The 22736-nt window shown below is 36.5% G+C and overlaps 1 protein-coding gene across 1 annotated transcript; it reads right to left on the reverse strand.

The window, feature by feature from the left end:
* Positions 1-4853: 4853 nt before the first annotated feature.
* LOC142098355 (uncharacterized) lies at positions 4854-13007 on the reverse strand. Its single transcript, XM_075181140.1, has 5 exons — positions 12692-13007; positions 10704-10788; positions 9345-9488; positions 8436-8509; positions 4854-7346 (listed from the first exon to the last, which is right to left on the reverse strand). The coding sequence occupies exons 1-5, from the start codon at positions 13005-13007 to the stop codon at positions 6811-6813; spliced, it is 1155 nt and encodes a 384-aa protein (XP_075037241.1). The 3' UTR covers positions 4854-6810.
* Between the last annotated feature and the right edge of the window lie 9729 nt (positions 13008-22736).

Below are 22736 nucleotides of genomic sequence, written 5' to 3' on the forward strand. Positions count from 1 at the left end.
CAATTGGAGTTAACAGATTTATTTTTCTACACTTGGTTATCATGTGAGCAATGCAATGGAGCAATTAATGAGTAACTGAAGTGCGATTTCTTGGGACATCAAGGCAAATATTATTGTATGTAAGGATCAAAGTAATGTAATGCAGACCATTAGAGAGACAGCAATTAGCATTTGGATGAATAAACTTATCATGACCACTGTCAGCAACATTTTGAAAGACTGAAAAAGGATTACATAGGCAAACCCCTTTCAATCTATCACATGGTGGGTGGGGTCAATTGCTTATGGTAGACAAAATGCTTGTCAATCCATCATCATCATCACCATTTATTTATATAGCGCCACTAATTCCACAGCGCTGTACAGAGAACTCACTATAATAATACAAATTATATGTTAAAATTTCCCTTGCAAAGTCCTTGCTTTTCGCTGTCAAAAATTAATCCGTTTTCTCCTTTCCAGGTAAGCAGCTCTTTGTCCTGCTGCTCTTCTAATTACTGGCTTCACTGTTCTCTTGCTAACATCGGAGTCTATGGTCAGGAATTCTTACTCTGATCACCCCCTTCCCACCATGATCTGTCATCTTAGGGTTTTCGGTTGATTTAGACTGTCCTATGCATTTTTATCCCATTGCTTCCTTAGGGACTATTTGTCATTACATAGGTAGGCCATGTGACCTACGCATTTCTCTGACCTATACAAATTCCTTAGGAACTATATGTCATTACATAGGTAATAACCTACGCATTTCTCCAACCTATTTGAATTCCTTAGGAGCTATATGCTATTACATAGGTAGGTTCCATGTAGGCTTTCTATAGTTCAATTAACCTACAGTGAGCATTACAATATTTGGCTGAACAAGGATGACTGTGACTCGTAAAGCATGCAATACTTAATGTTGATATTAAATGAAAGCTCATTACAGTGAATGGAAAAGGAGAATTTGTTATAATTAATACTTAATGATACATTATTAATGCATTTAATGAACTCTTTCTTGAGTGGCTAATGTTATAATAAATAAATGCTACAGTAGTGTCCTTTCAATCAGGAGGGATTTAGAGTGTAAGGTTTGTACATGCATAAATGCATTTATTCAATTAAAGTAAAACAAGATAAAATGAGAAAAGATAAAATAAACTGGATTTAAAAAAATATGTTAATTCATTTCTGTTATCACATGGACATTATAATTTAATCTAAATTTTGTGTTAACCTTTTTACATACATCTAAATAAATACACAAATGAAACAATAAAATGTCTGATAGAATTATAAGCAAAGCATTAAAGGGAATTAACTAGTAATGGAATTTATGTGAAATGGATGTTCTCATTGAGGGTCTGATTCATTTAGGAACATTAAAATGCATATCGCTGATGTTCATACACACCCCTTAACACCACTTATCTTATAACATAATAGTAAACCAATAACCACGCAACAAATAATTAAGGTTGGAAAAGAGGAGTTTATTAAAGAGGAAGGAGTAAATATGAAAACTGAAGGTGGCGGCGAGAGCAGAGCAGTCAGTCACACTAGCAAAACCAATAAAGGTGTAAAAGGTTTTACCCTTATCCACCAACCCAGGTTATACCTTATCTATTGGCCGGTGCTAAGATGTACTAGAGTGTCTACTACCTTTCATGACTCGACGATGGCCTGCGACCGCTCAGCAGGCCAATAGATTTTCCTCGGAGAGGTCCAAGGGTCTGGTGACTTCAAAAGGAGCATAGCTTAAATAAACAGGTAACAAGCACCATATGCTCTCTGGTTGCTGACTGAGCTGCTCTCCTACCCAAAGGCCACCGAACTAGAAAAACATAAACTTGACCTCAACAGCAGGGTGGGTGGGTATCAGCTGCACAGCTCAACACACAAGACCACTCCTAGGAATCAGGAGCTATAGCAGTGAAAGTCACCCCTCCCCTGTGCTGCTATACACTCTGAGGATAGTTAACTCCGTGAGGATAAGCTGTATGAACTCAAACGAATCATTTTAGCTGGGTTCAGCTGATGTGCTTCCCTTATACAAATGCTGATACGTGTTGTATTATGCGTAAAATCGCTCTGCGCATGCCCAGAACTGGACCATACACCAGTAACATCCAATTCATCTTTGAGCACAAAGGACCGTTATTACAGCCTATGATTTAATAGGTGGAACGGGCAGGGGACTGGGCGTTTGCACGTAGCCAATGTACAGTAAGGACGTGCCAAGCTCATGCTCATGCAGCAAGTTCCAATTCAAGCTTTGTGCATCTCAAAGGAACGTTTTTTTCTGTTGCATCTCTTGCACCAGCTACATGTCAGATGTAAGTGCTGATTACTAGTGACGATGGTCGCATATGCATATTAGATCATCTGTTTGCACTCAGGAGCAACTGAATGTTATGCATATTTAACGTTAAGCACATCCTAATAAATGTATTGGGAAGAAATGGGAAGAAAAAAAACAGGTGACATTATTATTTTTTTTTTTTGTTGTTGTGTGTTCTTTTGTGACGTTTTATTCCACATACTGTATGTATTGGGTGTATCCAACAGTGTCTTGTCTGTCAGAGCAGAGTGTACCTAGACCCATATTCAACAAGAGACGATTCTTCAGATCCTCAGCTTATTGAATCGCATGCACAATTTACATAAGTTTTAAAAAAAATGCAATTTACTTTTGCTTTGTGTGTCTTAATGAACCAGGCCCTGTATTTTAGCTGCACAACTTTATTTGAGAACAGTCCATAATATTCTAACACACTGACAATTGCCAGGATTGTTATCTGTGATTTGTTTAAAGGAAGGGTGTCAGCTGCTTCCTTATTGAGGGTTCTTCCCTGAAAGTGCAAAGGGACTCATGGAACTATATTCTTTTATTATTCAAACATTATCTCCTGTAAAACTTCCATCATAGATAACAGAAAATTTCCATCAGTCTCTACTGAAGAGAGTCACAATCCTTTAGGTTTGGTACAGTCAGGTATAACGAGGTATGTTGTAGTGAAAAACAATGTGGAATTTATTGCAGAAATCAATATCAGACTGCAAAAGCACAAGTACTGAATTACTGCAAGTCTGGTAAATTAGCCACAAGTTATGCAGGAGTCACGTAATAGTGAAAAAGTCTGAGACAATTAAAATATGAACAAGATCACTAAAGCTATTATGTTATTATTATTATTATTATTATTATTATTGTTATTATTATCGTAGATTTGTAAGGTGTCACAGTATTCTGCGCCACCATATTGTAGGGAAAACAGGATATACATAAAACAGGGACATACAAGGCAGATAAAATAAATCCAGACATGAAAACAAAGGGTATGGAGGACCCTGCTCATTAGAGAGCTTATATTATAGGTGGCAGAGGGCACAGCTGAAACAAGAGGAGCGAGTGTGGCTTAGAGTGAGATTGGGACAGCTGTGAGTATGTATTAGTGTGAATAGTATCATCAGTGAGAAAGTAAGGTCTAATAAAGAGATGGATATTCAGAGATCGTCTAAAGATTTGAAAGCTGTGGGTGAGTCTGATTGGGCGTGTTAGGGAATTCCATACGTAGGGAGCAGCACAAGAGAAGTCTTGTAGGCGTGAGTGAGAGGTGGTTACCTGAGTTTGGTACAAGTCTGTAGTCTTGGGCAAAGTAAGGTGGTAATTAATATCTATTGTAGCAAAACCGGTGCAAATATTCAGTCCAAAACGAGAACAGCCAGAACCCAGAAGATATGTTTTATGCAATTTAGACATAATGATGCAAATAATAAAGAACCAGGAACTAACTTAAACAAGATAGAGGAGTCAAGGAGCACAGGTATCCAAGGTCATCCAACTCTATTAAAGTCTATCACAGGTTCAAGAGGTTGAAAAGGAATTGTACAAAACAAGATTTTTATTTGAAGCAAGAGAAATCCCTCTTAAACTAGTTCCCGGAACAGAACTATAAAATGGTATGCAATAAGTAAATCATTCAATGGGATGGAAAACATTGACAGAAACACTCTACTAAATAAAACCAAAAGAACATACCCCCTGTGCAGAGGGAAGACGTCTATCTCAGCACACATACAGCAGTTCATGCACTAAACTAAAACTGTGGAGAAATTCTTAACAAACACTGGTGGATCCTACTAAGAGATGAGGCCTTAATGTACTTATTGTACTTATTACCTTAGTGTCCAACAGACTGTTGCGTTACAGCATCAAACATTGAATATGAGCAGGTGTATAACTTCACATCACTTAACACAGAGTCCTAGTTACAATGTAGAGATACATATTTCTTTTACTGTAAGAATTGTAGATTCCGCAAGTCAACAAACTTCAGAGAAGATTACAGAAAGAGGATTATTTCCAATGTCAAAAAGCATTAGATAATTGGTACCATTATTTGCAACATGGAGATAGTTGTGGCGTAATATATAGTTCTCACAATAGAAAAAAAAATTAATTGAGGATTTTGAACATATGGGAATAGGAAAGGAATGGTCACCCATAGTGTATCTAACCATTTTCTTTTCAAACATAATAATACCCCTCAGGATGATATTTTGTAGGGATCAAAACAGTGAATAAGATATATAGAGAACAATCATAATGCACAGAAGAAGGGAATTATATATATATATAAAATGAGAACTCTCAGAGGCTTTATATGGACTTTAGTTCTGGATCCCTTTAACAAAATTAGAAAGGAATTCAGTTTGAAACTCACAGTGTACATTAAAAATGGTTTATTTGTTTATTATTTTTTAATTTGTTTATTTTTTGGCTCCATATATATTTATTACTAGAATTAAACAAGTCTAAATTTAATTTACACCTCTATTATGTTGTAACACATAATAACTGACACATATAAATACAAATGAACATTATTATTGACAAAATCTATTTATGCGAATTTCTTTCACACTGATTGGATAATTATCTACGCATTGGGTATATATAATCTGTTACAATCTATAAATCCCATTCTAGGATGAAAATATTACTGCAAACTAAACAACCCTGACATCTGTAGCAGTCACTGTTTCAATCAACTTGCTGATCTTCCTGGGATAATCTCTCCAGCTGTCACCTACTCATCAGTCTTTACAACAAACAGGATGATAAGGCTTATGGAATAGCCAGTATGTGTTTTATGTCTCAGTCATATTCAGATATTGGCCAATTAGTGAAACAATGACTGGACTCATCAAAGCTGTTATTTCATTGGCTGTTATGGGTCACAACTTTTTTGTTCTGGTTGTTATGTGTTATTAAATACACCTTAGCATCAGGGCTGAGATAATGTAGCATCTAAATTAAACCAACCTACAGTCTGGAAGCTGAGACCAGCACTGCAATACTCTCAGGTAATCCAGCCCTTATGGACTATGCCAGAGATGACAGGAGGCCAGCATGGATGGGGTAACTGCTTATGTGTATTTGAAAAGAAAATAAGCAAATACACTGAGTAAAGCGATTTGCATCCAAGACTTTAATCCATTATTGTTAGTTTAATGTGGGAAACCAAATTTGTCTAGATCACTTAGAAGAAGTTATAAGTTATCCAGCTAGATAACGGTATTCTATAAAACAGGATGTATCAATATCGTACATCAGCTGGAACTTAATTGTCACTCCCTTAAGAATTCAGAACTTGGGATTTAACACTTTATGAGTGGGTACATTTATGTTAGGGGCAGGCTGGGTTGGAAGGCAGGAGGCAACTGCCCCCTAGACCGGTCCTATAGTTGGCTACCATGGGCTGGGTAACTGGGCTTCCTGCATTTTTTTTCCTTTTAAATGTTCCTAATAGGCTGCTGATTCGAGTCTTACCCCCCGGCTAAAATTTGCAGCCCGTACCTGAATTATGTCATCTTAATGTAGGTGTTAAACAAATCCAATTATTCTAGGCTGATAGATGTGATTTCTATAAATGTTTCTTATAATATAAGGAATGATTTTCATGTCCCCTTGATGAGTAATATTGAGAAGTTGTACAACTATAAAATTAGTAAATAAAACGTTAATAAGCCTACTCTGGCTTCTACGGGGTTCATTGTTTCCCTCATAAAGACACTCATTGGAAAGTATGTAATATCACAGAGAACTTAATATAGACTGTACACCTAATATTTGATTTAGTATTTTTATGTTTGAATTACATGTACAGTATGCTACACATATTAATAAACTAATCCATTCTTCACTTGTAACTGAATCCCTATTCATTAAATTCCCATATAATATCCAGTCATTTAACTCTTCTCCCACCACCGTCCATAGATTTATATTGACAGCAGAAAGCTTTTGGGCCTGATTCATTAAGGATTTTAAATAAAAAAACAGTCAGTATTTAACTTATGTGCAAAACAGAACACTCATTTGCACCCCTTGCATTGTAACATGTTTTTGTCCAGGAGACTGAAATAAGAATCCTGTTCATTTAAGATGCTTAATGAATCAGGCCCTTTATGTCTAACTTATGTTGAGTGACGTTGGCAAGTTATGGTGGAACGGGGACCCATTTTGGGAGCAGCATGTCTAACTCATTTCTGGGGTAACTTTCTAAGGTTGCACTAAATGTGTTGAAGTAACTGTAAGAAGCAAAGTCTAGTTTTTTATGTATGACTATTTAATGCTTTTTTAAAAAACAAAACAAATTTGCTTTAAATCCTAATTACAGAAAATCTTAACCAACTCATTACAAAACTGCCACAAAGGAATAAATTTACCCCTGACGGGGTAGACTGTAGAGGCCATGTGCATGGGCACCACCATGTGGCTTTTTCTGCCCTTTTTTTTTGCCCTCGCTGGTACAGTATGAGTTATTTATGTGATTTTTTAATAAATATTCTATACCACTTTTTTTTTCTTTTCTTTGGTTTTTGCTCTATTTCTACGACTTGATAGACTGGTTGGTTATTAAATTCTTGTTGTTCATGCTGAAGTTTTTTCACTTCCTCTAAATATTTCCTCTCTTCTTCTTGTGACTGTCTTTCATACATCTCACTTTGGAGGCTAAGTTCATTTTCCAACATACGTTGTTCACTGAATTTCTGTTTCTCCGCCTTTTGATAATGAATCTTTAGATCATTGTGGTGAACATATCTGAGGACAAACATCTTACGCTCCAGCATCTCCTCCTCAGGATCCCGTTGAAGACCCACTTTAAACTGAACATCTTTAATAACTTCATATAAAAACTTCAGGACTTTCTCATGTCTTGTTGTTTTCTCATGGTCTTCTGCAGTGTAATTTTCAAGGGAAAATATCTGCTCCACCCCGAGGTCTCTGAACTTGGCCACCACATCTTCCTTATTTTTGTGTGTTTCATGAGTAAGGACGACGATGGGGAACATCCCTGCAGACAAAATATTTGTGTTGTTTATGTATCATGAAGTCAATGATATAAGTTTGTGTAAATGCGTTCCACAGTATATATTATAAAACAAAACAATTATTGAAGCTTTGTCTACAGTACAAACATTCTACTTTATGTATGTTCACCTTCAGCATCTCAAAAGCTTTATTATTATTATTATTATTATTTTTTTTTTATTATTATTGTTTTATTTTTTTAGATTCCTAGTGTCAATCATAGAATTTGGGCTAATGAATAGTTAATTTAATGTGCTATGTCAATCATGTTATTTCAAAGATATGAATAAGATACATTTGCCTATAGGTTGTAAGCTTACAAGCAGTGCCCTCTTACCACTTTGTCTGTCTGTTAATACCCAGTCTTGTTATATTACTGTGTCCCATATTGTAAAACACTGTAGAGTATGTTAATGCTATATAAATAAAAGTCGATAAATCTTAGCAAACAATAAAAATTGTGTGTTTAACCTCTTAATTACCAGAACGTTTTAACCCGTAAATGAGCAGCCCAACTTTCATGTTATGGTGACACTAGGGGTTTCACTATAAATTACTTGTATTTCTTGGTCTGTCTGTGACCTTCCCTATGAACATACAGACTTGGGGGCCAGTGATGTAAAGGTTACCTAGTTAAGGATATTGATGGCCTTTGTGATCATTCCTGTGGTCATTTCATCAGAATTCCAGACCACAATTAAAACAAACTACTAATGATGAAGACTGAATGATCTCAAACTGGAGAGTCTTGAAATCAGTTGTCATATTCACTCAATCAAATCAAAGAGAAGCCAGTTTTGAATGCAAGGATTGGTCACTTCCCTCCTGTGACATCACACTCTGCTCTCCATCCAGCTGGCACAAGTAGACACTGAGAAATGGAGACTCTTAACTGGTGGCTGTTGTCTTACAAGAACAGAACACAGCTCGGGTAAGTTGACAATGAAAGGTGAACATTTTAATTTTGTAGCCTAAGAAATAATTTCCAAGTCATTGAGCAGCTGAGATATGTCATTTAAATATATTTACATATCTTAGATTAATTTACAGTGAAATAAAAATTAATGTTTACCTGTGAGGTCTCTGGCAGTTACAATCAACTCTGTCAAGTCGTCTATTTCTTCTTGCGTTATTCCTTTCTTCACACTAAAGAAACCAGAAGAAAAGCCATAAAATATTGTCCTTCACAATAGTAGTTGTCTGGTGTGTTCTTTTTTCTATTGTTCTACACATTTCCCTCATGACTAATGTTAACCTGAACTACAGCTGTGTTTGATGGCCAAGAAGATACCTATCACAAATGAAACAAGTTTCACTAAATACGCGCTAAATAATATCTATTTAGATCTTCTCCTGCACTCATTGCACTAGATTGAACCCAGCACTGAACCTTTCTCCCAGATTAAATCTACTGTGACTTAAAACACCCCAAAGTCGCCAAACAAAAAGGTAAACTAGATTGACCTAATAAACTACCAGCCTTCTTACAGTACCTCCTCTCACTGTGCTTTCCAACTTCAAACCATCTCAAGGTATATTACACAAGATTTTATTCCCTATTTTTGGGAGTGGTATAAAGTTTACTAATGATGTAGAATATAAATAATTTTCTTACTTGATATTTTCATGCTATAAATATATACATTTTATAACTCAAGCTGGTCATAAATCTTTCAGTTTGGCGTCCATAGGTAGAAAAAGATTGCTCAGATGTATTTGATAAATGGTCCGGCTAATGACCACATCCAACATGGACAGAATCAACCAATAACGACTCTATACTCAAATTAATGTAATTATTGGATGTGATAAAATACAGTTTGGTTGAGAAACCTGGAAGTTTACACACCGTGCACAACAGTCAGTTTAGTTTGGTAAAAATAATAATTCCAACCAAATAGGTTCACCAACTATCATGCTCAGGCCAGTTTCAGGCACACAGTTCTCTGGGAGCTGTACAGAACACATATTATATTCTTACCTGTATATGAATATAGGAACAATAAAGTCTGATGTTTTCACAGAGTTGCTCGCTTCCACAATTCTCTCTGCAACTCCGAACCCTTCGTTCCACTCCACAGGTGTATCTAGAGGTAGCAAATTACCTACAGAACATAGAAATACTCTGAGCAATCAAGAATCTGCTATCCTATATGAACCAAATCATACCAGTCCATAACATCTGCTGTTATCTAATTGTGGACGAGAAATGTTCTCATCCATCTACTAGAACTGTATTTAATTTCATACAATGTCTTACTTGCAAGAAGTTTGTAGTGCACTTAATAAGTTGTCCATACATATATTTTGGCAAAACTATCATCAATTAAAAAGGCCTTCCAACATGTGGATTCTGATGCTCCACCAGTTGCAAGACATTTTGCTCAAACTGGTCATAAAATTCAACATTTGGGCAGCACAGTGGCTTAGTGGTTAGCACTTCTGCCTCTCAGCGCTGGGGTAAGGAGTTCAATTCCCGACCATGGCCTTATGTGTGTGGAGTTTGTATGTTCTCCCTGTGTTTGCGTGGGTTTCCCCCGGGTGCTCCGGTTTCCTCCCATACTCCAAAAACATACTGGTAGGTTAATTGGCTGCTTTCAAAATTGACCCTAGTCTGTGTGTCTGTCTGTGTGTGTAAGTTAGGGAATTTAGACTGTAAGCTCCAATGGGGCAGGGACTGATGTGAATGAGTTCTCTGTACAGCACTGAATTAGAATTAGTCGCGCTATATAAATAAATGATGATAATTTCTCATTTTTTCCAATAGAAGAAGTCTCTCCAAAAAGGAGAGGGGGTGATCACTACAAACTATTACTTAAAAAAAGAGGTACAGTGGAATCAAGGGAGGCTCTTGTTCTCAATGAGGAATTTATCCTGTTTAAAATTTCCTTATGTTTATCTGTGGTCTTTAATGATCCTCTATCGCTTTTATGATATATGAAGCATACATCCGAGGGCTTGTTTGCTATTTGCAATATGACTAAAGTTATTGTGGTGAAGTCTTAATTTATTAAGATTGGTTATTTTCATCTGTTCTCTGAATGGCTCCATATATATGAATCTTTTTGCCCCTCATACTGACACCAGGGGGTAAATGTATGAAGCTCCGGGTTCTTCAACACCCGCGAGTTTGGCGTCTTCACCGCTTAAATTTAAAGCGGAGCTGCCTTGTAAAGGGAAACTTCCCTCTTCTGGTGACCTGGATAATGGAAGCACACTGACAAGACCACTCCATTTTCTTGTTCCTCCTAATGATGTGTTTGCTTCTTCCTGCTGCCAGGAGACAGTGAGCATTTCTTCAACTAGTTTGGAACGACTATGTTATATTAACAGCAGTTACCTACATGGGAGCCGTGTCTCTGCCCTAGAAGAAGTTGTGATTTGTGCACCAAAACTGTTGTTGGGTACTTCAAGTACACCACACTCTGATAAGTATCAAGTGATTGTTGTTTGAATTATTACGGAATAATTTTTCTTTCTGTGGCATTAAATAGGTGTGCAGAATTTTCTGGCTAATTAATCTGGTTGGACATTGTGAAACCTATCAATTCAGGCACCCACCGAACATTTAAGTATGTGCTCTGTAGTTCTTTCATATTTGTATATACATATCTGTGAATACTGAAGAAGCGATCACAGGTCATCCAATAATGAGGAAGGTATCTTGTAGCTACATGACCAGACATACTTTATCACTTTTGCTAAGGGCTGGTTAGATAATAATATTGTTTATTAGTGAGGGAAATTGTAAAAGCTAAATTAGACAAAGTAAAGGAAGTACACTTTCCATATTTATATTTATGTTTACTTTTAAGTGATTAGTGAACCCCTATATTCTTTCCCCAAATGTGTTTCTCTCTTTCTAAAACTTATTTTGAAACCTAATATTGGAGAGAAGAAGAATCTTGGTGAAATTTGCCACAAACTGTATTGTAGAGGTGAGAAGTACCAGACATACAATCTTCAAGTACCACTTTGCTTCCCATTTTTGCTCATTAGTATTCTACATTGTATGTGCAAATTATTAGTATTATATTATTATTATTATTTTTATTATTATTATTTTTGTTATATTTTTGTTTTATTTATAAGCTACTACAAAGGGTCTGCAGCGCTGTACAGAAAGTACATGATATAACAAGACATTATAATATACGTAAAACAGTACAAGCAGTAGTAAGAAGAAGCGAATCAGTTTTTGAAGTGAAGTTTTTAGTTTAAAGAAAGTCATTGGGAATAGAAATGTGTTTGTATTTTTCTTTCTATTAACTTGTTTTCGCTTCAACAGTAAAACTTTAAACTTTATTATTATATATAATATTATTATTATTATTATTATTATTATTATTATTATTATTATTATTATTATTATTTTTAACAGAAGATTGTGAGTTCCAGTTTTTCTAACTGGAACTCACATTCTGACTCCAGACAGCTATAAATCAAACAAATCACATTTTTCCTTATTTACACTATGGGGTCTATGCATCAAGCTGTTTTGGCATTTCTCCCCATCTTATAAGTATGGTTGCTATGTATTACGTCTAACGGAGGAGATATCACAGAAATCTCTTCCGTTTAGGCAAATAGCGTGCACCATCGCAGTCCCATTATTAACTAATGGAACTGTGATCTGTACTCAATGCATGAAGCTACGAAAAGCAAATCCTTTCGCAGTTCTGCCCACGTAGCTAGCGTCATCCTCAGATTGTGTTAGCAGTAGAAAACAAGTGAAGAGTCCCCTTACCTCAGGTTTATAGCTAAGCACGATCCCTCCCTTGTCCCCAGCCTGGAAACTCCTCCTCTAATTTCTGCTTATGCATTTGCAGGAAACAGAGAGGAGGTCAGGATATTAGATAAAAAAGAGAAAGTTATATAGAAAATATTGAAACAAAAGTATTTCTAATAAATAAATATATAATTTTAAGCATGTTATTTTAATTGGTAATTAATATATATATTTTATAAATCTTATATATTTACATTATAATGATATATATATATATATATATATATATATATATATATATTCGTAATATATATAATAAAGCGAAAGTATTTAACATCACATAGATTTTTTTGGCTAACACAGTACTGCAATAATAATAATAAAAAACATTTTTTTGCTACAATATAATATCCATGTAAGGGAACTTTTTACTGATGCTGTTTGTAGCCTAGAGATTCAGCATAGATCATCTGATCTATCCCGTGTTAGCAGGTATAGACATGTATGATACAAATATTAACAATATATTGAATGCTAAATTTCAATGACAATGAACCCTTGTAACACAATTCCAAGTCACGTAAGTTTATAACACTCACCAAGCTGAGCAAAAATTTCTCCTGTCTCGTAACCACCCATGATAGAAAAGCCGCGATTATCGACCAGTGTGATGTTCTGTGTCAGCGGGTAAGTTATTCTCTCTGTCGTGTGACCTCCATCTTCACTATCCGCCTTCGCCCAGTTCTTGTATGCTCCATCTTCCCAGACGTACATACAGGTGTTGATGAAAGAGGATTTACCATGACCTAGAAAACCAAAGAGTTGAAGCAGAATTCGGCTGAATCCCTGGCTGCCTGGATTACATTTCTCAAAGTTAAAGTTTTGAATAATATTTCTAAGCTCAGTAACATTCATGGCTTCTCCGTGTCCCTGGAAGATCTATGTGTTTACTGAGTAATTCAAAGTCCTTGTTTTATTATCACTTAGTGAAAGTCAACGACACCAGGAAATATGTAGTAAATGTTATTAGGCTGCTTCAGCAAAACTATAAGTTTGAGATCATAAAACTGATATTGTGTCATAAGGGAGATGGCAAACTACCAACATGGTCACTGCTGCTCTTGTTCTGCTGCTTTGGCTCTGCTGTTCTGGTGCTGCTACTCTACTGCTCTGCTTCTACGGCTCTAATCTTCTGGTTCTGAAGTTCAGGATCTGGCTCTCTGACTCTGATTCTCTGTGCGCTACTGCTCTGGCTCTGTTTCTGCTGATCTAACTCTGCTATTCTGGTTCTGCTGCACTGATGCTCTAATGCTCTGCTTCACTGGGTCTAATGTTCTGATGCTCAGCTGCTATAGCACTGATGTTCTTGCTCTGCTGCTCTGATTCTGATGCTCTGCTGTTCTGAATTTGATTCTCTGGTTCTGATGCACAGCTGCTTTGGATGTAATGCTCTTGTTCTTTTGCTCTGGTTCTGATTCTCTGCCACTCTGGTTCTGTTGCTGTTGTTCTACTGCTTAGGCTCTGCAGCTCTGGTTCTGATTCTCTGATGCTCTGCTTATGATGCTGCATTGTGCTACTGCTCTGACTCTGCTGCTTTGGTTCTGTTTCTCTGGTTCTCCTGCTCTGATGTTCTGCTGCACTACTGTTCTGGTTCTGTTGTTCTGGTACTGTTGATTTTCTGCCATGGTTCTGCTGTACTGCTGATCTGTTGGTACTGCTCTGGTCCTCATTCTCTGCTGTTCTGGTTCTGCTGCTCTGGCTCTGCTGCGCTGGTTCTGAAACTGCTGTTCTACTGCTTATGCTCTGCAGCTCTTGTTTTGATTCTCTGCTGCTCTGACTATGATGCTGCATTGTGCTACTGCTTTGGCTCTGCTGTTTTAGCTCTGCTGCTATTGTTCTGATTCTCTGCTGCTCTGTTTCTGTTTCTCTGGTTCTGCTGTGATTCTGATGATCTGCTCTGCTATTGTTCGGGTTCTGTTGTTCTGATTCAGCTGCATTAATGCCCTGATCCTATTGTACTGCTAATCTATTGCTGCTGCTCTGGCTTTGGATGACATTCATTATCCAAAGTTCATTATGCATTTTGGGGTAATTAATCCACCTGGTATACTTAATTTACATTTTATAAGTTTTTGTATGTCAATATAAACAGCTGTCACTTTACATAATATGTTTAATAACATATCATAATGTTATTTTTCTATGAGATGTTTGGGATTCCTTATTCTGCATGTCACGAGCTGCGCAGGTACTCACAGCCGCCACGGCTCGCTTTCTGTCCTCCCCGGCATCCCGGCCATCACCATCACAATCGGGACGTCACTTCCTCTCAACTCCCGACCGTTGCCTGGGCAACGGCCGGATTCTACTCCAGCGCCGCGTCCGGGCAGCCGGGCACGCACGCGCATATTGTAACTATTAGATTCAGCCTGTGGGCTGAATTAGCAGGCATTAGCCTGCAGGTGTGTGTGACAATTACCCGTGTATGACCCTTTGCCTGGATTTTGACCTTGCCTGTGTAGCTAGTGACCCTGACCTCTGGCGTGTTTACCGACCTTCCTATCTACTAGTGGTCCTTGACCTCGGCCTGTTTATTGGAATTGCTATCTGCTGCCGGCCCTTGACCTTTGCTTGGACTTCACTTCGTTTACCTGGGTTCTCCCCAGCCGGGACACACTTCACGACCCTCTGTCAGTCTGCAGCCCAGTCTGTCCCCACCACTAGGGGCTCCAGTGAACACCTGACTGGCAGAGTAGATTCCGAGTTGTGTTGTACCAACTGGGTGGGTTCCTAACACTGCAACACACATTTATTCACTAATTTAGTTTCATACATCTCCCTGAGGAAAAATCACAGTCCTTATACAATATAACACAGAGCTGACAGCAGGGTTTGAATCAGTCTCCTTTAGTTTCTTATTGTTTTTAATGCACCACTTTAAGCAAGAAAAAAAAAAGAAATTCTACTTTATTTGACCTGGTGCCCAAATGTGCCTTCAACCAAATTGTTACACTGTTATATTATTAATAAGAGCTTAGGGGTCCTAAGAGTACAGGATAGAAGGACCCATAGGGAACCACAGTGCCTTGCTATAGATCTATTAAAACTGTTTGTTTCAGTAGTAATTTAATGGAAGATAAAAAAATGGATCAGGTTTGAGTAGAACATAGTACTAGTGACATGGCAACTGTGGTAAATTTAAACACTCTGATACATCACAATCACATATACACTGTGACAAAGTAAATATACCCAATATAGCACAATAGAAACTTGGGAAACATGATCAATGTGCTGCAGTGTTGAGCAGTTTGGACAGTAAGTGGTCTCAAAGGATGGAGTAAAATAATGGTTATTAGAGGACATTAGTACAGAGTGGACTTATATAGAACATTGCAGTGATATATATATATATATATATATATATATATATATATATATATATATATATATAATATATATATAAGCCTAGCAGCCACTTGCTGGGCGGAGTTATACACTGACCTACTAAATTCTTAGCATTATCTAATATATAAAAGTAAAAGCAGTGTGTTAGTGTGTGCGTGTGTGGAAAAAACTATTTCCTCAGAAAGGACTCATCCAATTGACCTGAAATTTGGTATACTGACATTATTTGACAAAAAAATTAGAATAGTGAAGTCAGTTAACTTCCATCATCCCCCCTTTCCCCCGTGGGAGGGGTAGTAAAGGCTAAATTTACGAGTTGAGGGGTCAAACTCATTTTCGTGAGGTAATTTTACCTGATGAACACACATTAAAAAGGGCGCTTGCGTCGGGAAGTAACGCTCTTCCCCTGAGGAGGCCTGGGCTAGGCCCAAATGCATGACAAGAACCATTTTAAGACCTTAAGTAGCTTGATTTGACTAGAGTATCATGCACGGGTTAACTTGTGTATATATATATATATATATATATATATATATATATAACATTTTAGGATTTAGTATGTAGAAGGGTCAGAATATAGATTTGTAGTGACTATGTTTTGTCAACGTGTCTACTGTCTGTGGAGGTCATTACACAGTGCAGAATGCAATCTGCTAGCATGTGCGTCTTGGTACCCACAACTGTCTAGGTATTGGATTAATTTATCTGAGCAAACTTCATGGCAATCATATATTTGTTTAAATCACTCACAAAAAGATTATCAACTTCATAATGAATGATCTCACCAATAGAGGTTTCTCTCATGTCCATGTAGCAGTTTAGGGCCTCAGTGGCTTGGATAGAGACATCAGAGCAACTACAGACTACAAAATAGCAACATACTTAAAATACATTTAATTGGATAGAAGCATCTGCTTAGTTTGGTTTTCGGTGAGCAATGTTTGCCATTACATTCTCTTACAAAGCCAAAGCTGATGCTTAACAACAATCCAAGGATACATAGAGCCAACAAGACTTTAGTGGGAGGTCTTTTATTAGTAAACTGCACAACATTGTTATCCAAACCCACAGAGAGCACAAGAGCAATGCATCATAGGCTACATAGAATTAAAACACGTTCCCACATTAAAACTAGAATAAAAGCAAGTTTTTTTATTTTACTATAATAAAGCATCAGGCAATGTATTAATACAGTAATAACAGAAACGATTTGACACATATGTTTTAAATTCTCTGAGAAGATTAAGCAACTAAAATTCGTCAAACTCTAGCAACTGTGAAATATCCTTCATAAGATATGGTCATATTGCAAAAGTAACCATTATTAAATCCTAAGATACTGAAGGAGAGAACTTATATTCCAATCAAGTTATGCACTAGTAAATACTAAATCCTCAATATAGGGTTCTGTTCATCCAAATCTTGGTACATTCAGAAACCAGGTTTCAGTATGTAGCACCGAATTTGAATAGACGGTTAAATAAATTAACATCAACAAATCAGGACTAAGTGGGATGGATGTGGGGACTTTCTTTTGTACTACATAGCTGCTCAGACCTTCAGTTGCATAAACTGCTTGTCTGTATTCCAGTGATCACACTGTGAATTACCAGCTCCACCATTTTTTTGAGTGACAGCAATCTTACTCCATGATAGTGTTGAATCTGCAGCTAACCACAGGATGTGATGTATACCATGTCAGTATTGCACATGGAAGACGTCCATTATGGCTTCTGCCTTAATCGTCACAATGTCATTGCTTTTTCGAGCTTGAGCTATATAGTTATAGTTAAGATTTATACCTACAGATGAAGGGGAAAAATGGATCTTAGAGATGGGAATGTAACCAAAGTCCAGTGTGATATTACATGTGAATGTAAATTTTGTATCTTCCCAGATTATTTACCTGTATCTTCTGTTTTATTGCACAGTTATACTTATTTACACTACACAAGATACACAAAACACAGATTGTTCTACATAAAATGAGGAAGAAGGATCAATATATTGATATGAACTCACTAGAGCACAATCACCGATACAGCAAAAAAGTGCATTATACACCAGAATAAGACTATATCTTATCAATAAAGTCAGAAAGTCCAAAGAGCTCGAATATGGAAAGTCCCATCATAAGGAAGTTCGGAAAAAAACCTGAAATAGCTTGATTATTAGCAAGGCAAATTGATCATTTATTATTTAATATACAATATAATAACTATTTTGGTATAATGCAATTAACATATTTTCTTCTGCACGTTAAACAACGCAACAGCCAAGACACATTACAGATGTTCTTAAAAGCTATATATCAACTCAACCTTCTTAAATATTTGTCTTGTACCATGACAGCCATAGACAAGGAGCACCCACTGTTAAGGTAACTGTGTCACAATGAGAAGACCTTGAGTCTTAACCTTTCTTCATCAGGGCAAAACCAAACAGATATCAAACATCTCTTGACAAATCCGTCAAGTAACCCACCATTATGTGTCAGATGTTATGTGAACACAAATCTATCATCAACTTAACACAATGTATTATAAGCGAATACTGTTCTCTCAGATATCATGAAATAACTCAAAAACAGTACATATAAATTCTTAAATAACAAACTTATAATACAGAGTACAGTTTCAGAAATATGGTTTTGAACTCTTTTGAACTATTTTGAACTCAAGAAGGATTGGACACCCATTGCTTATATTCTCAGACACCAGATAACACAACACCGAAACATAGGTTTAAAATTATACAATTTAGTCTTAAATATAAATAGCAGGTCATCTTAAATACTCCTTTCATAATACAGAACTATGTCTGAAGTATAGTTGGTTCACAATGCTTAGATAATAGTTTGACATTTCCCAAGAAGTAAATATATAAATAAACAGTTATTTCTCTTGATTGACAGCAGATAATTCAAGAACATCAGTATTTGAATTTCGTGTAACTAGCAGTACATAACAAAGACAAGTTAAAGCTGGTCAGCGCATCATTTATGCTAATACTGAATTAAACAAAATGCACTTGCAAATTCTGAATGGTGATTATAAGTCCCAATGCAGATGGACGCTAAAAGGGTTCCTGGAAGGTACAGCACCGATACTTGCAATAGAAAATATTGTCACCCGAATAAGTAATCACTGGCCATGAAATGAACAAACTGCAATTAAACTTAGTGACAGCTTTCAGAAAGATGTACACACAATCTGATCAGAAACTACCGGCTGCAAATCGAAGTCAACCTGGATGTGTTTAAACTGTAGACAAGATAATTGTTTCATTACATTTTCTCATGATGCAAAACAATGTTGGTGACAAAGGTAAGATGTAAAACATAACGTATTTCCCTTCCAAATAATAGCAGGGTCATTTCTGGATAACCTGGGCAGTCCCAGGACACAGGTAAAAGGATTGCTGGGCACTGGTCAGAGAGACTCAATCATCTATCAAGGGATTATTGCACTGACTGGATCTTATAAGGATAAGAATTCTCCCCAGCACCTGCACAGCATCAATGATCATCAAGACATAGTTAGATTAACCTTTGCTGGTTTTCTTTAGGTCCGAAACAGCTGCCAATCTGGAAAAGGTCTCTGAATCATAATTCCTAGCAAGCCGTCTCTTATTGCATTTTCTTTACATAACTCTGGGTTCCAGATGACACAAAGGGTGAAACGGTTTGAGGCCATTTCCTTTCAACCACCTACACATATAGGGCCTGATGCTGTGTTAGGAGCAAAGCAAAATATAAATAATACAAATAAGTAATTTTGCTCCTGGATAAAACATGTTACAATGAAGAGGTACAAACTAATTTAGTTTTTTTGCATGCAAGGAAAATACTGGCTGTTTTATCATGTAGCACACAAATACTTCATCAGTTCATTTTTACACTGAAATTTAAAGTTGATCTAGAACATCCCCTACCCCATCTATAAATCTGTCCCCACATTATAAATTTACCTCCCCTCCAATGCACCATGGTTTTGCCAAGGTTCAAATTTGCTCCTGCTTTGCTTTTTTGCTTTGCACATAACTCAGCATCAGGCCCAGATTCTGCTATACATTCATACAATACAAATAGATAACTATGTACACTTATGTACATGTAACACATCACAGGGACAATGATGCTTCTAACAGGATAGATTACACAAAGATGGGGAATTTAATTTAAGATATTATATATTCTCATTTTATGGTGCAGTTGTCTGCAGATTACAGGTGTATGTGCACTTGATATTGTTATAAAAGAAAAAACTTGTGAGAGCGCTGATAATATATAAAATAGAGATCAAATTTAATACAAAGTTTAATGTGTTTATAAAACAATGATACAAGACACTCATCATAACAGTTATAATGTATGATACCTGACAATACACAGTTCTCATTTATCTTGCATTTAGTCAACATCTGTCTATGCCTCATTGTCCATAGATCTGCCAGTATTTAAAATGATCAGTGCGTATAAATTAGACCTAAAGAGATTGAAATATAACTGTAGATTAAACAATGCTTTAGAAATGGTAGTACTAGAGGTACTTAGCAGCAATTTTAATTGCTCCACTAATGAAGGGACAGATCCCGAGTCCAGTGTCAATGTGCTAATGACTTCCGTATCTACAGTGTAAAATCCTCCTTATGATAGATGTAATTCCGGAAAGGAAACTGCCAATCAACTTGGGAGACTAACTGTAGTGACCAAAACGTTGGGAAAACGGATCTAGTGCAAAGAAATCTCTGTGAACTCTCTAATGAACTGGTACGTATTGAATAAAGCCGAGTACGCTGGAGAATACTGACGCGTTTCTCTGCACCTTCAATGGGAGGTTTATAAAGTTACACTTATATGATGGTTTATTATTTTTTCCACACAGTTCTGCACTTCTACCATTTCAAAAAGTATTTTTAAAGTAACTTCTAATTCCTGAGCATCTGGCACATGATTTTCTAGTTAATTTTCCCAGGTCCTTATTTGCAATCATTATATTCAGTTTTAACTGTCTATCTTATCTCTATATTCTGTTTCTTTTGTACTTTAGCTACAGAATCATCACCCTTTATTAAACTCTAGAGGCAGTCAAATCTCTGTCTCACCAACTGATTGGCTAGATCACTTCCTCTCCACCATTCGGAACATGTATCATACTAAAGCCCTTCCCGGGATATATATGTTGCATGGTGACAGTCTACTGAGCACTCTGCTTTGAACTGCTATTTAATGAGTTGTTGGCTCAAGTTTTAACCAGTGGTCATGTGGTTAGTAAAGTCTGTAAACTGCTGAGGTGCAATAGATATGTATAATTTTTGTCATTGAGTTTTAAGGTTCTTACAATCTAGCATAGCTGATAAAGAGCAAATGCTTCTTCCTAACTACGTGCATTGTGCATTATAATAAAGAATCTAAGTGGTATCCTGTCATTATTTAATGCAAGTTTAAACACCTACATTTACAATAATAACTTAATACTTTCCCTAATGTAGAGCTGGTTGAGTCCCAGAGCCAGTGGCTAGCAAAGCTTGATTTAGGTAGTTCACATTTATGAATGGTGGGAAGGGAGGAGAGCAATAAGACATATACATCAATCCAACAGACATCTAATATTTAAACTATGTATAATCTGATTAGACATATAATTCAGTATATGAAACCAGCTGCAGTTACGTCAACCTACACAGCTGAGATGGATCGCAGCAAATTAAGAAGGACTCTAACTTTCAGCTGAACACTCAGTGAATGGGAGTATATATACAGCATACATATACTGCAACATAGCTCCTTGAGAAAACCCTGATGATAGGATGAAACGCGTTGGTGAAACTTATCAGAATTATTTTCACAAATCAGTAAGATTCAGTGATCTAAATCACATTCGGATTAGAGATAGTAGCTGCGGCCACAGCAGGACTTCATAATTGCTACAAGATATACTATCATACACCTATACGGGATAGGACTGATTCACAGATCATCTGTTAATCCCGGCCATGCGGGAGTCAGAACAAGGCCACATATCTCCAGTCAGCCTGACATTATTCAGGAGATAGCCATTACGGAGCATTGTATCTCATGCTGTCAAAACGGATTGCTAGAGGTAATACATCTTAATTTTTAGAAAGACCTGCAATCATTATTTTCAACTAATTACACTCCCTCATCTGGACATACCAGTGATAGTAAATATTACACAGGTGCGTTGTGGGCACAAGGGCAATTAATGGTTTATAGCAAATTTGGTTGTAATGTATTTCACTTCCTCCTCTGTATTGTACTTGTGGAGAGAGACAGAGCTGTGAAGGAGTCTAGATGTACAGCCTTGACACATTTTCATTGTGAAAGACTATATCCAATATATATTTCACAATTTGTAATTTTTATTAATACTTTTACTATTAATAAACCAGAACAATTTTATGATATTGTTATTATTGGCATAAAATACTGAGCAACGTGCATGTTTTAAGTGGTGTTGTGCGCATATGAATACAGTCATATACATTTGAAATGTCTATGTAAGAAAGCTTCACATTCAATCTAAGCTCATAGCTCTAGTTTGAAAATCATATTTGTAATTCATAATTAAAAGATCTTAAAATAAACGATAAAATTTATGGATTTGACCCTGTCATGTTCTAGTCACTTCAAATACGCTCAAGCATAAATTACTACATTTTATAGTATTTTTTTTTTTTTTTTTATTCAAATAGCAGAGAAGACTATTTTCAAATTTGAGTTTGAGGATCACATAGAAAAACATTAAACATATTATACAATGTACTCATCTCAAACAAGCCCAAATACTCATTAGATGCCTGAATTCATTCTCTTCAGACAGACATTACACCCAGCACCACTCCTGCCCTGGTACCTTCCTCAGGAGATAGCCTGGTACAATGTACAACTGCGTCAGATCTTTCCTTGACAGAAAACAAAAACAAAATAATAAAACTAAAATGTATGCAATACGTATAGTAGCATTATGGTATGAAAATGAGTTATTTGATAGAAATGACTACTCTTGTATTACAGGTAACAATAAGCCCCTTATTGTAAAATTAAAGCATATTAGAAGTCACAGATGACATTTGTGAGCTGCTTAAAGGTCTTATCTGTGACCCTCTATATCTTCCAGAGTTATATCCCCCAATCCGGCTGTATCCCTGTCTGTGTGCTCTGTGTCCGTTTTATGTCTGTATTATATTTTCCATTAAAACTCAACATAACAT

Source organism: Mixophyes fleayi, chromosome 7 (assembly GCF_038048845.1).
Source record: "Mixophyes fleayi isolate aMixFle1 chromosome 7, aMixFle1.hap1, whole genome shotgun sequence".
NCBI classification, from domain to species: Eukaryota; Metazoa; Chordata; class Amphibia; order Anura; family Limnodynastidae; genus Mixophyes; species Mixophyes fleayi.